We start from the raw sequence: 13,023 nt of genomic DNA on the forward strand, positions 1-13,023 counted from the left end.
GCAATGATAGGTGTGTCAGTTTATCTTGGGTCACGTGTAAACGGAATTTTGACCAATGAAGCAATGTACTAACGGACTCTGTGATAACCGGACCAATGTTAACATTGTTTTGCTAGTTATCTTTACCTACAGCTGAGGTCTTTGAAAAAAAAAAACTTCTAATACAACGTAGTTATTTTTTGAGCACGTTATCTCGGTCAAATGTATTAGGAATCTGCCTAATATGATCATACATTTAAAGCTTTAATTTGTGATTATGCCATGGTATATATAATTCTTGCGTAGAGTTAGAACGCCCTAGCTATTGGTCATAACACAATGTTTTTTGTCCATCGAGAATTTGTACAAAGCAGGTTTGAAGCACCCCCTATAGTTTATTAATGGTACTTCATGTTTTACTCAGACAAAATATTCAAATATACAACACTTTGTGCCTTCCTGTACGCTTTAAGGATAAGAAAACGACAGCAAAAACTTATTGGTGCTGTAAATTAATGTTGTTGTATTAGACTAGCTATGGAATTGAGCTGTTCTGTTATATTGCAGCTTGAATTTGTTAGTGTATAGCTAGTATTATAAGCCTTGTATATGATTTTTTCAAGTTCATAAACAGGTAAATGGTTTGGAGATGTAGTGCTAGTATGTGTCTAGTTGGTTTACAGGGTGACTAACAAACTATGTAAGTTTTGCTCACATTTATAAGGATTTATGAAGTGACATTAAAGCTATACTAACTCAGGATTTCTACTGTGGTCTCTTATTATAATTTATATACCCGGTAACTGTTTTTTATCCAAGTATTGACAATTCCAGTATTGAAACAACTGCAACTCCACTGTCACATAATCTTCAAGAACCAAACTCGAAACAGTTTTCTAACAGCTCAACTAAGAGTCAAGCTTCCCAAATTTGTTGTGATTTGGAAGATGGCCCAAAATTGGTATGAATAAACAAACACTATCACTGTCAACCAAAATATGGCTTAGCACAACTCAAATATATGCAGATGCAAGGATCTGTGTTCTATACACCTTTCTCACGCGGCGGCCATGATAGATCGAAGAAGAGGTCAATGAGGCAAACAGACAAAACTTATTTCTAAAATCAGGTCCCATTTAGTTTTCCCCCAAACCACACAAATTTTCATGATATAAGATAGAATAATAAATATTACAAGAAGTGTTATGCACCGAAAGATGTAGCAATTTAGAGTAGTGTAGACTGACCCCATAGCCCCTTAAGAGATGCAAAATAAAAACATAATAATGCAAATTTTTAACGAATTTGCAGCCATTCACTTATTGGTCGAATTCCTAATTGGCAGGCTACCATTGGTCGAACTGCTAATTATGATGGACAGCCTTTTGTTTGCCACATTGAACTCGTTTTAGATCTATCATGACCGCCGCGTGAGAAAGGTGTATGGGTTCTTGTAACATTTTTTGGTACATCTTTCATGCAGTTTTCACTGGGTCCTTGAGACTTGGCCAGAACCAATGCCATGTGGACAATGACTAGTAAATGAACATAACAGAAATTCAGTATACATACCGTATTTAAAAAACACACACCCAAGATGTTGAATTATTGACTATAATGAAATATTCTCCTAACATCTAGTACATACATGTATTTGCACCTATTGTCAATAGAAGTCTTTTTTTTCTACACAACTACAATGAGAACTATACAATAACTAATGTTCTACTTCTAGGAGAATGGATAGGACAAATGGTTAACATACAACACTACTGACTGCACAATAGACAACTGACAATGACTAAAATTACTATTAAGTATAAGGAATTGTTATTTGTACAACAGTAAAAGGAAAAACCCCTAGTAATTGGGCCACTATACAACAAAATATGAAAACAAAATCTAGGGATGCGCCATTCAATCTACCCAGTAAGAAACAAAGTTTGCAAACTGATACAAAGAAGACAGCACTTGTTTTTGGAACACAGGAAACAATTGTACAACACATGGTGATGAAGACAAGAATAGGGCAACATGAAATGAAACTTCTGTAACAAAAAGTTTTGCTCGTTCTCAAACACAAAGTCTTGACAATGGAAAAGATATGAAAAGAATTGAAGAATTTTTGCTGCCATGCACAACACATTTGGTATTAGACGAAGAAAGACAGAAAACAGCATTATGTACAAGACAAGGATAACATGAAACTATTAAGTATATAGCATACATGTGTGACTTCACCTAAAGCAGAATAAAAATAGTTACTGCTACAGAAACAAATACTGACATACATGTTTGACATTCTATATACACAACTTTTTAAAAAGCCTCTACTAGGCAGGTGCCAGATTTGACTCAAGGAACATTGTTTTGAAGGGCAAGTCCTCACTTCAGATGTTTCTGGTAATACTGTTGTAGACATGACTACTGCTAGATATAGCTTTGCTATCTTGCACTATGAACTGCTTGGAGATTAGTCTACAAGCAGACGTAAGGATTTGGCTCATTGTTTTCCACCTGTTTTTGCAACATTAAGTGCGCTTTTCGCAGTTCCCCTTTAGATGGAGACTCAAAAAGGCGCACTTTTATTAAAAGGCCAAACTAAATGCTGCAAGAATGTGTGAAACAAGACTGAGTTGGATTCTACATCTGCATGGACGTTACTATGAGCTAGAAAGTGGTAATTTTGCACTCCACATATTACTACAAACCTGGAACAGACTCTACTGGTTGAAAGATTGCAGTGACTGCAGACATGTCTTTGAATGGCAAGGCAATAGTTGGTGAAATACTGGTGGTGTTTTGTAATTTTTCTACTTGTCTTGAGAGCTAGTTGGAACACAACTTACACAATCTAGTAGTAAAAATGTGATTTTAGCTTTTTGCAACAAAATCAAGCTTCCAAAATTATACAATTCCATATTGATGAAGATTTCCTTCATTACGAAATTAAAAATTTCTTTTGAACTAGTTTCTCCTGATTCAAACATTTGGTACATTCTCTTTTCAATTTCACATTAAAATTTCTTGTTCCATAATACACATTTCCAAAAGTATTTTTGTCTTCTTCTAATGAGTGCAAACAGTTGGAATAATCTGTTATTTACTGAGTTCCAGTCATCTTTGTTTTCTCTTGATTGCAGTTGAGTCTTCTGGCTGACTAAAAACTTGCACTAATTGCACAAACAGACAGGGGGAGCTGCAGACTAGTCCATCTCCTCAATCATGTCCAGGGGCGGTAGCTTTGCAACTTCATAGAAGACGCTGGAAAAACAAAAAATCAGTCGTTAGAAATCAACTATTAAACCTTGGTGAAATAGACCATGAACAAAACCCCCTTTATTTCTCGAATCTACATATTTTTTATTTGCTAGTTCAATGGACTTGAGGGTTAACTTAGATACTGGAAGTCTTCGAAGTAGTGCTGCATTTATAAACATAACATCAGGTACAGGTGCCTGGGGCTAATCCTTTGGCCAGCTAAAATCCTTGACCAGCTTTGATACTATCTTATGCCATCGGTAAATCTGCCTGGAGATTAAAACTTACATTTTTTGCTTCAGAGGTGCAGTTGTCTTACCTGTGAGAGTACTTAGCCCGGATAGTCTTCAGTCTGGAGTCCTTCGGGGCAGCTAAGATGGAGTTCAGGTGTCTGACAATGTCCCTCAGCTCCTCCCCCTTGTAACCAGAGTAGTATTCTAACGTCGGGGTCTGAAACATAAAAGGAACGTGTGAATTTCCAGGTCCCGTAAGTGGCATCCTTATTAACCTTTTGGTAGTGAAAATAGAAAACTTACTCAAGTAATTTTCTTTTAGCACCCTTCAACTAAGGGTAGTGCAGTCAAAGAAAGGGCTTCAAACCTGGGAGGAATATTTTTTCGTGACCTAATCCTTCATCCACTGGCTTGAGTACCATCCTCCGTAGTGACTGCTGGCTCAATCCCTTTGCTTGCTAACCATGGAGCAAGCAAAAGGACTGACCTAGTGGTCACTACAGAGGATGGTGGTCAGGCTATCTATAAACTTAGATACTGATGCCGTATATTTTTGCCTCAATATTTTGAAATTTTCACAGCACTCAACACAAAAAGCTTCCACAGTTCAAGCCATCAATCCATTCCCTAAGGCCCCTACTTTACTTAGCCTTCAGGTTCTTTATCTTGAATGCAAGCAGTGGGCCATATTTGGGCAGGCCTAACCAACACCACAGACACACCTATCAACTCACCCAGCAACAAACCCACCCTCAGAACACCCATCTACTTAACCAGTCTCCCTGTTTCTTCATCTTGAATGCCAGCAGCAGGGTCAATTTGGATAGTCCTGTATCTACACACTAAGTCACTGTAAATTCAGATACCTTACCCAATGTCTTATCTTCCATGTACTCACCCAGTCTCCCAGTTTCTTCATCTTGAAGGCCAGTACTTCCACCCACCTATGGTATCTACTCACCCAGTGACAAACCCACCCCAAATACCCACATCTACCATACACCCATCTACTCACCCAGTCTCCCAGTTTCTTCATCTTGAAGGCCAGCAGCAAGGCCCCTGCCGCCAGTTTGGACTCTCGGTACGTGACAAACTCGTACTCCTGCAGCGCCAACTCCAGCACAAACCTCGCCAGAGTCAGGGTCCCCATGTCTACTTTAGAGCACTGTAGACATGAGAGAAAAAAAATCATCAATTTTGAAGTTGTAAAGTATCTTGCCACTGGTCATGATAATGAAAAATAAAGACAGATGATATGTATAAAGATAATATGTATAAACTGTGCAAAGTACTGGGAGAAGTCCCCAATGTCAACAATGAAGGGTGGACTGCAGCTTGAAGTAGTGTCAGTTCAAACAGCATACTGCTGCACATTGATTGATCAAACAGCAGGGATTCAAACATTCAATCTCAGGCCTAGAAATAGATACTAGGCATTCGTTGGTTGGAAGTAATTTTTGTATTTAGTTGAGGAAGACTTATAACATATTTCTTCAGATGCTTAAGGAGAGGGGAAGTTTAAGAAAACTGTACTGCTAACTAGCATATCTCCTAAGGAACCTGTACGAGATGGGAACTTTAAGAAGTAGAAGGAATGTTTAAGAAAACTGTACCTTAGCATATCTCCTTAAGAACCTGTAGGAGATGGGGAAGTTTAGGAAGAAGTCCAGTTTGATGAGGATGGTCTGTTCCATCAGGATGATGTCCTCCCTCCGGTAGGCGTCGTCACAGATGAACACAAAGTCGTCGATCAACGGCGGACACCTCTCCTGTGAAGGCGGCAGAAAATTTGTTTGAAATTCAAATCCTTGTGTAGCTTTGTCCATGTTCTCCGTGGATTTTTTCATAGCATAGAGGGCATCTTGGTGCACAATGCCACGAGCAAGTGGTACAGCATTTTGGGGGAGGGGCATTTTGGGGCATCCTCCCCCTGAAAATTCTTTAGTTTAAAACTTTCAGAAATACTTAACCCTCTCGCCACGGTCAGCCACTAAAGTGCCGTGGCGCATCAACCACGGTGCGCCACTATAAATCCAAAATATTTGAATCTCCCGCCAGACCTGTGGCCAATAGACAAATTACTTTAAATTGGCCAGCCAATAGGCTTCTAACAAGAGACAATGAACCAATCAGACGTTATCTAGCATTTGGACCACGTTGGAGGTGTCATGGAGTGTTTTTGAGAGCTTTTGAGGGAGCGTTTCTTGGTGAAAATGAGTGAATCTGAGAGTGATATCACAGATGGCGACACGAGCATGGACTCGGGGAAAGGAGTGCCAGCAGTGCCACAAATGGAGAGCAGGAACGTAAATAAGCTGTTGTTTTGATTGGAAATTGAACCAGACCAAATTTTGCCGATTCTGGCACGCCTGGTGGGCTTTGTTTGTTTTTCTTACGCTAGTACTGGGTAAATGTTATTAGCGGGTGCTGGGCTAGGTCCCTCGGCAATTTTCTGTAACTTTATCTCTGTGTAGGGAAGAGCTACTTGTCAGAAAGTCGCTCAAAGACTTGAATAATGCTTTGAATCCGAGTCAGGTGGAAAAAACATGTGATTTTTCAGTAGCATTTCTCAGTAGGAATCTGTGGGGGACTTGTTGGGGAGGGGGGCGTGGCACATGTTGGTACATGTATGTTTGAATTAGGCATAGCATATCTGAGAGTTTATCAACACTGATCTTTGTGAAATCATTCTAGATTACTCTGTTGAACGGTGTTTTAGTTTCCATTTCATACTGTCAGCTTTATAGACTCTAATAAAGTATTTTGTCTATAATTTGAGAATAATTTTGTTTGAGCCTACACTTATACTCATAGGGGTGGTGCAAACATTTTATAGACTTTTATTATTTTTTTCAATTGTTCTGAAACAAAACAACAATGTATTTTTTTTACATCTAACTATACTACTATAATACAATGTAGTTCTTCAACATAACAGGTTTGTAACTATCATGTTGAATAAGTAAATAAAAAGATAAATAAATTGTAACTATAGCTGTGTTTATTATTTTTTTCAAAGCATCCAGTAGTGACAGTGATGATGTGTTGAGTGCTTTGCTAGGTACCATGAGTAATGAAGGTGACTGCATACAATCATTGTATACATGTGGTGGAATATTTCTGTGCAATTTCATGATAAATGAAACACATTTAAGCCCTTGAACAGACATTTTCTTTTGAGAGAGACTTTTTTTTTCGTTTAGCATATTTTGTTTTGCACCGTTTCCATGGCAACTGTTGCCATAACATTGATTGTATCATGTTTGTTTTACTTTTATCAAAAAGTTTAGACTGTGAGCTTTGCAGCAATATATAGTTTTCCTAGTCTACTCATTACATAAGAGCTGTAAAGACTATGAACAAAAAGTACCCATTGACGCTTGCTAAGTCTGAAATTTTAGCTAGTGTTCTGGAATACATAAAAAATTTTATGCAGTGCCGAGAGGGTTAATACCGGTAATATTTCTGAGGGTTATATATGTCAAAATTTTCAGTGGTAGGAGACCTCCTATAATATTGGCACCTTTGCCACTTGCTATGCTGTGAAAAAATCCTGATGAGAGCCCTGCATAGGAACATAGACACACCATAATCAAAGCTTCCATTAGGCAATACGAGGGTTTCCAATTTTTTCCCCAACTCACATCAAACTTGCAGGACATGAAGAGCGCCGTTGCCCCGACCAGCTGAAGCTTCTCCTTGGTGACCTTGGTCTTGGCCAGGTAGTGGTCCACGATCTTCACAGCCTGGTACAGGGTCTCATGGTTCAACTCAAAATTCTCCTGGACCTACAGAAGGATACAGAGCTTTCTTAGAATGCAAGCTCAAGATTTCTATTATACATGTATAAAGACTTTATTAGAACATCCTCTTTTGGATAGTTTTAAAGAGCATTTCCAGAGAGATGTGTAAAAGCTAGGTGTGACGGGTCGTTCAGTGTAATATAACCAGCTGCTACCACACCGCATGACTGCGAAGCTGGTGTGTTACGCGAAGGGTGGTTTTACCGGCTATTTTGTATACAGAAGCTGGTGTGTTATGCCAAAGGGCAGTTATACCCGCTATATAGATACTCTCATGTCCCTAATAAACGTACCGGGACGTTTATTTTTTTCCCAGGAAAATTCCACCAGGTACGTTCTTATTTGGGACGGTACGTTTATTATTTTTTTGAAAATTGGGGCTTTGCTAACCAGGGACAACCGCATAATAAAAAGTTTGGGGTTTTCTGCCCATATGTCCGCGGTATTTTTGCTCAAAATTCACTATTTTCGGCCGAAGCTGCTTGGATTTCCCCTCCACTGTGACCCAAACATCCTAGCGATTATGTAAAATATCGGTCGATTTCGCTATGAATGTACAAAATAAATGTTATTATTGGGAAAATAAGCCGCCACACTGACGTTTTGAAGCACAATTTTTTATATAAACAACTTTTACAGTCTCTATTTACATCGTAAATGAACACACTGATCACATAATTTTAGCATGTACAGGTACAGTATATTTCCGACCATGTGGTTCCATGCGCTATCGGCAGCGTCAACGGGGCGGACGAATAATTCCTTCACATAAGAAACAACAATTAGAACCTTCTTTCCCTTGTAATGTGGGTTTTGGGGCTGCAAATTCTCCAAAAACAGCAGAAATCCGTCCGTAAAAACAGCTTTTAACTTGAAGAAAAAGACCGAAACTGATCCAACATGGCTGCCAGGAATAACACGCACTGACAGTAAAGCTAGCACCCTGTTGCGCGGCAGATTCGAATCACTAAAATGAGGCCGTAAACGGGTGAAAATGATTTTATTTCGGTGAAATGATGGGTACAAAATGTCGTATATATTTTCAGAGTGTTGAATTTCAGAAATAATCATAAAATTTTCTAATTTTAGCGGTTTCTAGTGTCAAAATATAATCTGTAACATATTTAGTATTTGTGGCCTGAATGCTGGGCTACTTCACAGACGAGCTCTCACAAAAACTTTGTGAACAGTTTGTGTCCATTTTGGGAGTGTTGATGTGTGTTTTAATTGGTGGTTATGTCTAAAACATATATAGTTGAGTACTTGGAGCTATATTTATAATGATTTTATTGATATGCCAGTAATTTTAAGTAATGTACAAAAATATTTATTGATTACTTGCTTCAAGTTCTGAGTAGAAAATTCATACATCATGTAAATTTTCACTTGTTGAATTTGAAAGCACTGTTGGCCCCCGGTTAGGAGTCTGTATACCTTTCATTAGAAAATGGAGAAAATATTATAATTTGAACAAGATATCTATAGTTATTCAATATTCATTATTCATACAGCTATATTTAACTGATTTGGTGATCAGGTATAAGTAAATAAAAATAACCTACCTGCTTATTTGTTATTACTTCTTTCCCTTGAACAGAAGTAGCATGGTCAATTTGGTCATTTTCCGGGGGGTATGTTTATTCCGGGGGGTATGTTTATTAGATTTTGAAGATTTGTCCGGGGGGTATGTTTATTCCGGAAGGTATGTTTATTAGGGACATGAGAGTACAGATACAGAAGCTGGTGTGTTACACCGAAGGGCGGTTATACCGGCTATATAGATACAGGTACAGAAGCTGGTGTGTTACACCGAAGGGCGGTTATACCCGCTATATAGATACAGATACAGAAGCTGGTGTGTTACACCGAAGGGCGGTTATACCGGCTATATAGATACAGGTACAGAAGCTAGTGTGTTACACGGAAAGGCGGTTATGCCGGCTATATACCTCTGAATAGTTTAGTATCTATATACCGGCTATATACATACAGATGCAGGTACCAATAAACTGTCAGTGAGCAAACAAACCTCGACGAGCCAGTCGACCAGGATAGCCCTCATGTACGGCTCCAGGTGTGCATTGTGGATCTGCAGGTACTGGGGGAGCAGGTACTTCTCCTGTAGGGCAGGGAAATGTGTTAAACTTGTTAGCTTACGTTATGTTATAAAGTGCAAGCCCATGTTGATTTGACTATCCTGTCATGCGAGTGTGTGAATAAAAAAGTTTGGCAAAAAAGTTGCCCTCAGTGTAAAATCTAAGTGGTCAGGAAGATTGATTCAACAAACAAACAGAGTATGTTATACTGAGGAATGGATTCTACCTTATCTGTTTTTACCTTGGCATTCAATGACATGAGTATACTTATGATCCAATATTTTTTTTATATTGAGAGAAAGAAGTCTGACTCCTTGGGGGTAAAGTTACAACTTGGGAAGGAAAAACACCTTGGATGTTATTTGAAAATAATGCAGGTAATTGAAATCGAATAAATGAAAAGACAAAAACATCAGGTTGACCTTTTTTATATAGGAAAGGACAGAATCTTGTACTTTAATTACACCTACATTACACTACAGATTACGAATAAGAAAAAGTTTTTCAAGATGGTGTGCCATCCGTACCTCCCTGTCCTTCATATAGTTGAAGATGTCCTGTGCGTAGAGAGGCGCCAGCCCCGGGTCTTTGATGTTCTCCTGATCGTAGTCGTACAGCGGAGGCCGGGTGGGGATGCCCTGGGGCTGGGGGAAAGGGAGGGGGGAAAAGTGAGAAAAGTAGAGATAAAAGTTCTCAAAATCTCTGTACTTCATAATTCAATTTATTCCTTGTACTTCACAAGTTTGTCTAGCCTGTGTTTACACAAGCTCTCGCTGGCTGGAATTAATATTAAAATTAATTACCCCCTCCAATTGTAGGGCCGGCCGCTAGGGGCGCGATTTTAGTCAGGCTACAAGTTTGTCTATCAGTCCTATCATTGAGGGTTTTTGAAAATAGGACTGAGGGGCAAGGGGTGTGAACCCTCATACAAATGTAGTTTCCTTGTGTGTATACTCCAAGCAGAGGTTGGGTGACGAAGAGTAGTCAGGATTTTTACCAGCTCACTCCCCTCACCAGCAAGCTGGTAAAAATCCCAACTACATGTACCACTATCTCTGCTAGGAAAATATTGAGTGGACTAAAACTAAAAGTCCAAAATGAAATCCAATGCTATCAACACTTGATAAAAATATAGTCTATACTTTATCAATTTTAAACGTGTTAAGTCTCAAGATAGTACTACTCTTATAATTGCACCATACAGAGGTGCTTCTACGATATAGACTGAAATTTTAGTGGAAAGGGAAAAACAGAGCACATCAGTTGTTTTCTGTTTTTACCTTGCCCTCTGCTGCTATGGCTTCCTCTGTCTTCTGTCTGTTTTTCTCGTTCAGGTCCTGAACACTGAGAACCGGAGACACAGGTCTGAAACAAAGGATAGAATCGGATATTTAATTTGCAGCTCCCTGTCCTGATAAGTCAAGAGCAAGTTGACAAACGCAATACTGGCTCGAGTTTTAATCCCTGGAGTCAGGATATTGTTTCTTTATGTTTCCACTCCTTTCTTAGTCTTACATTTTGTTCCCATGCCAACCCTGCGAGTAACAGGCTAAAGATGTGCCACGCAGGGATATAGATCTCAGAGAATCGAGGACGAATCTTGAAAAGAAAAGGGGGAGTAGTTTAACAGCAGCGTTCAAGCACTGCCAACCAACCATGCCAAACGGCTTTGAATCTTTTGGCATAATCGGTTGTGTGCTGGGTTTGCGGTCTGACAGCCTTGGATGGGTGCGGATTCGAATCCTAGAAATCAGGATATTGTTTCTACTCCTTTCTTACACCAACGAAGGACCAGGCTCCTACCTGCTACCATCGCTGGAGCAGCTGTCACTGCTGTTGGGGGAAACAGAAGACTGGGAGGACGGGAGGCTCTCCTGCGACGACACGCTCCCCTGCGAGGACATCGACTCATCTCCCGGCAGGACGGGCCTTGCGATCTTACTCGGCTTGCTCGCAAGTCTTCCCGAGCGTCTTCTGGGCAGAACCTTCACGGCTTTCTCGAGCTTGGCAACCTTCTTGGCCTTCTCCTTGCCTTGGAGCTGTTGGGCAAAGGCCTGGTAGGGGGCATGATATAGTGGATACATCAGAATAATGCAGTGTAAAGTACTTTTAGTACTGGACATAGCTGTCTTTATGAGTTCAGAATGATGGTTAGTGCTATTGTGAACTAGAAAAGATTTGGACAAAGAAATACTACTTTTCCATAATGTACATTTTGGTACCTAAAAAGAAGAATTACTAGAATATTACATTTGTGTGTTTAAGGTATTCAAGAATAAACTTTTTAAATTTGACCTATACTAGTATACAACTGGACAATTTTTTTGAGACAGACATTTTAGATGCCATGCAACATCCTTCTTCAGTGAACAAAAATGAAGTTAGTGAAAAAAATGAATCATGTTTCATTCTCAATGGAGAAATGTTGAACAATATCTGAAAGTGAAAGACCGGTCACTTCTAAAAAAATTGTGTATCTGTATCATGAATTAAAACTATCATTAGAAGGAAAGAAACTGTAAATAAAATTTTTGTTTAGTCTTTATCATCAGCAATGACAAGAAAGCACAGCAGAGGCATATTCGATGTGTCGTAACAACCTGGGGGAGAATGGATTGCAACCCTGTCTTTTTGACATGGAAACAGGTGCAGTCGTTAGCAAGTTCAACAACAGTTGCTGCTTGTCTATCTGCATAACAATGGTGACTGTTTTTACAGCCTTCTGTATGGCAGCTACTCTATTTCTACCCGGATAAAGCCATTGTTATTAGTTGCAATAGTTATTCATATTATTATAATATCCCTTAAACAAAACAACCAAAGAACACCAACAACTGTAATTTACAACATAAGTAATTGGACTGTCGAGCTCCAGTCTTTATCAAGGAAAGAAAACTTGACAAAGGCCAGTATGGTGTACTAACATTGGAGTTTGATAGTTGAAAATCTGAGCTCAGTAACTTGAGTAAGTCCAATTACTTGTGTTGCAAATTACAGTTTCGACTTTGATCAATCAAAATTAGCTGTCAACTTTGTAGTGGAAGCAGTTTGGTGGTCTGTAGACACTCACATGCACACCTATGAACGATTTCTAGCTTCAAAGCTGACAAAAGTTAAAGCCTGTTCTAGTTACTTCTACAGTTCTACCAGCACAAGCCTGTACAGAGACCGCTCCCAGCCAGTGTTATAATGCACCATGCACAATCTCCATGCCAATGCCTTTATTAGTACAACAAGATTAGCATGAATGAACATGAGTGGGTCCACATTTTGTCACCTGTATCAGGGTACTGGCTGCTATTGTCTCTCCAGGCTTGGGCTTGTCCTGACACGTTGTTGTTCCCTTCTCATTGTCGGAGTCTACCTCCCCAAAACTTACACAGCCAAACAGACCAGATCCTTTTTGCTTGGTGGCCTAACGTTGAGAAAAATCATCTCACCAATCAGTATCTTGTGGCTAAACTAGTATAAAGCTATGTATGTACTTTGCAATGAAGTTCGGAGAGTTTAAATTTCACCTGCCACCGTACAATATATTCAACCATGCCAACAAAATGAACAAAGGGAGATCTTTTGCACCTGCTGCATATGCCTGAATTCTTCCTTTGAACAATACATTCTAGTCTACATTGATATCCAATCTGCAAGCAT

General features: G+C 39.3%; 1 protein-coding gene across 1 annotated transcript in view; it reads right to left on the reverse strand.

The window, feature by feature from the left end:
• Nucleotides 1–2,985: 2,985 nt before the first annotated feature.
• Nucleotides 2,986–13,023, reverse strand: part of LOC118428035 (G2/mitotic-specific cyclin-B3-like) — an 18,863-nt gene continuing 8,825 nt past the window's right edge. Inside the window, exons 4-13 of the mRNA XM_035838001.1 lie at nt 12,650–12,787; nt 11,176–11,426; nt 10,653–10,737; nt 9,900–10,016; nt 9,306–9,395; nt 7,118–7,261; nt 5,087–5,242; nt 4,489–4,638; nt 3,560–3,690; nt 2,986–3,243 (exon numbers count right to left, since the gene is read on the reverse strand). Of these exons, the coding sequence (XP_035693894.1) occupies nt 3,186–3,243; nt 3,560–3,690; nt 4,489–4,638; nt 5,087–5,242; nt 7,118–7,261; nt 9,306–9,395; nt 9,900–10,016; nt 10,653–10,737; nt 11,176–11,426; nt 12,650–12,787 (1,320 nt within the window). The 3' untranslated portion in view covers nt 2,986–3,185. The remainder of the gene's footprint in view (nt 3,244–3,559; nt 3,691–4,488; nt 4,639–5,086; nt 5,243–7,117; nt 7,262–9,305; nt 9,396–9,899; nt 10,017–10,652; nt 10,738–11,175; nt 11,427–12,649; nt 12,788–13,023) is intronic.

The sequence above is a fragment of the Branchiostoma floridae genome, chromosome 12 (genome assembly GCF_000003815.2).
Source record: "Branchiostoma floridae strain S238N-H82 chromosome 12, Bfl_VNyyK, whole genome shotgun sequence".
Classification (NCBI taxonomy): Eukaryota; Metazoa; Chordata; class Leptocardii; order Amphioxiformes; family Branchiostomatidae; genus Branchiostoma; species Branchiostoma floridae.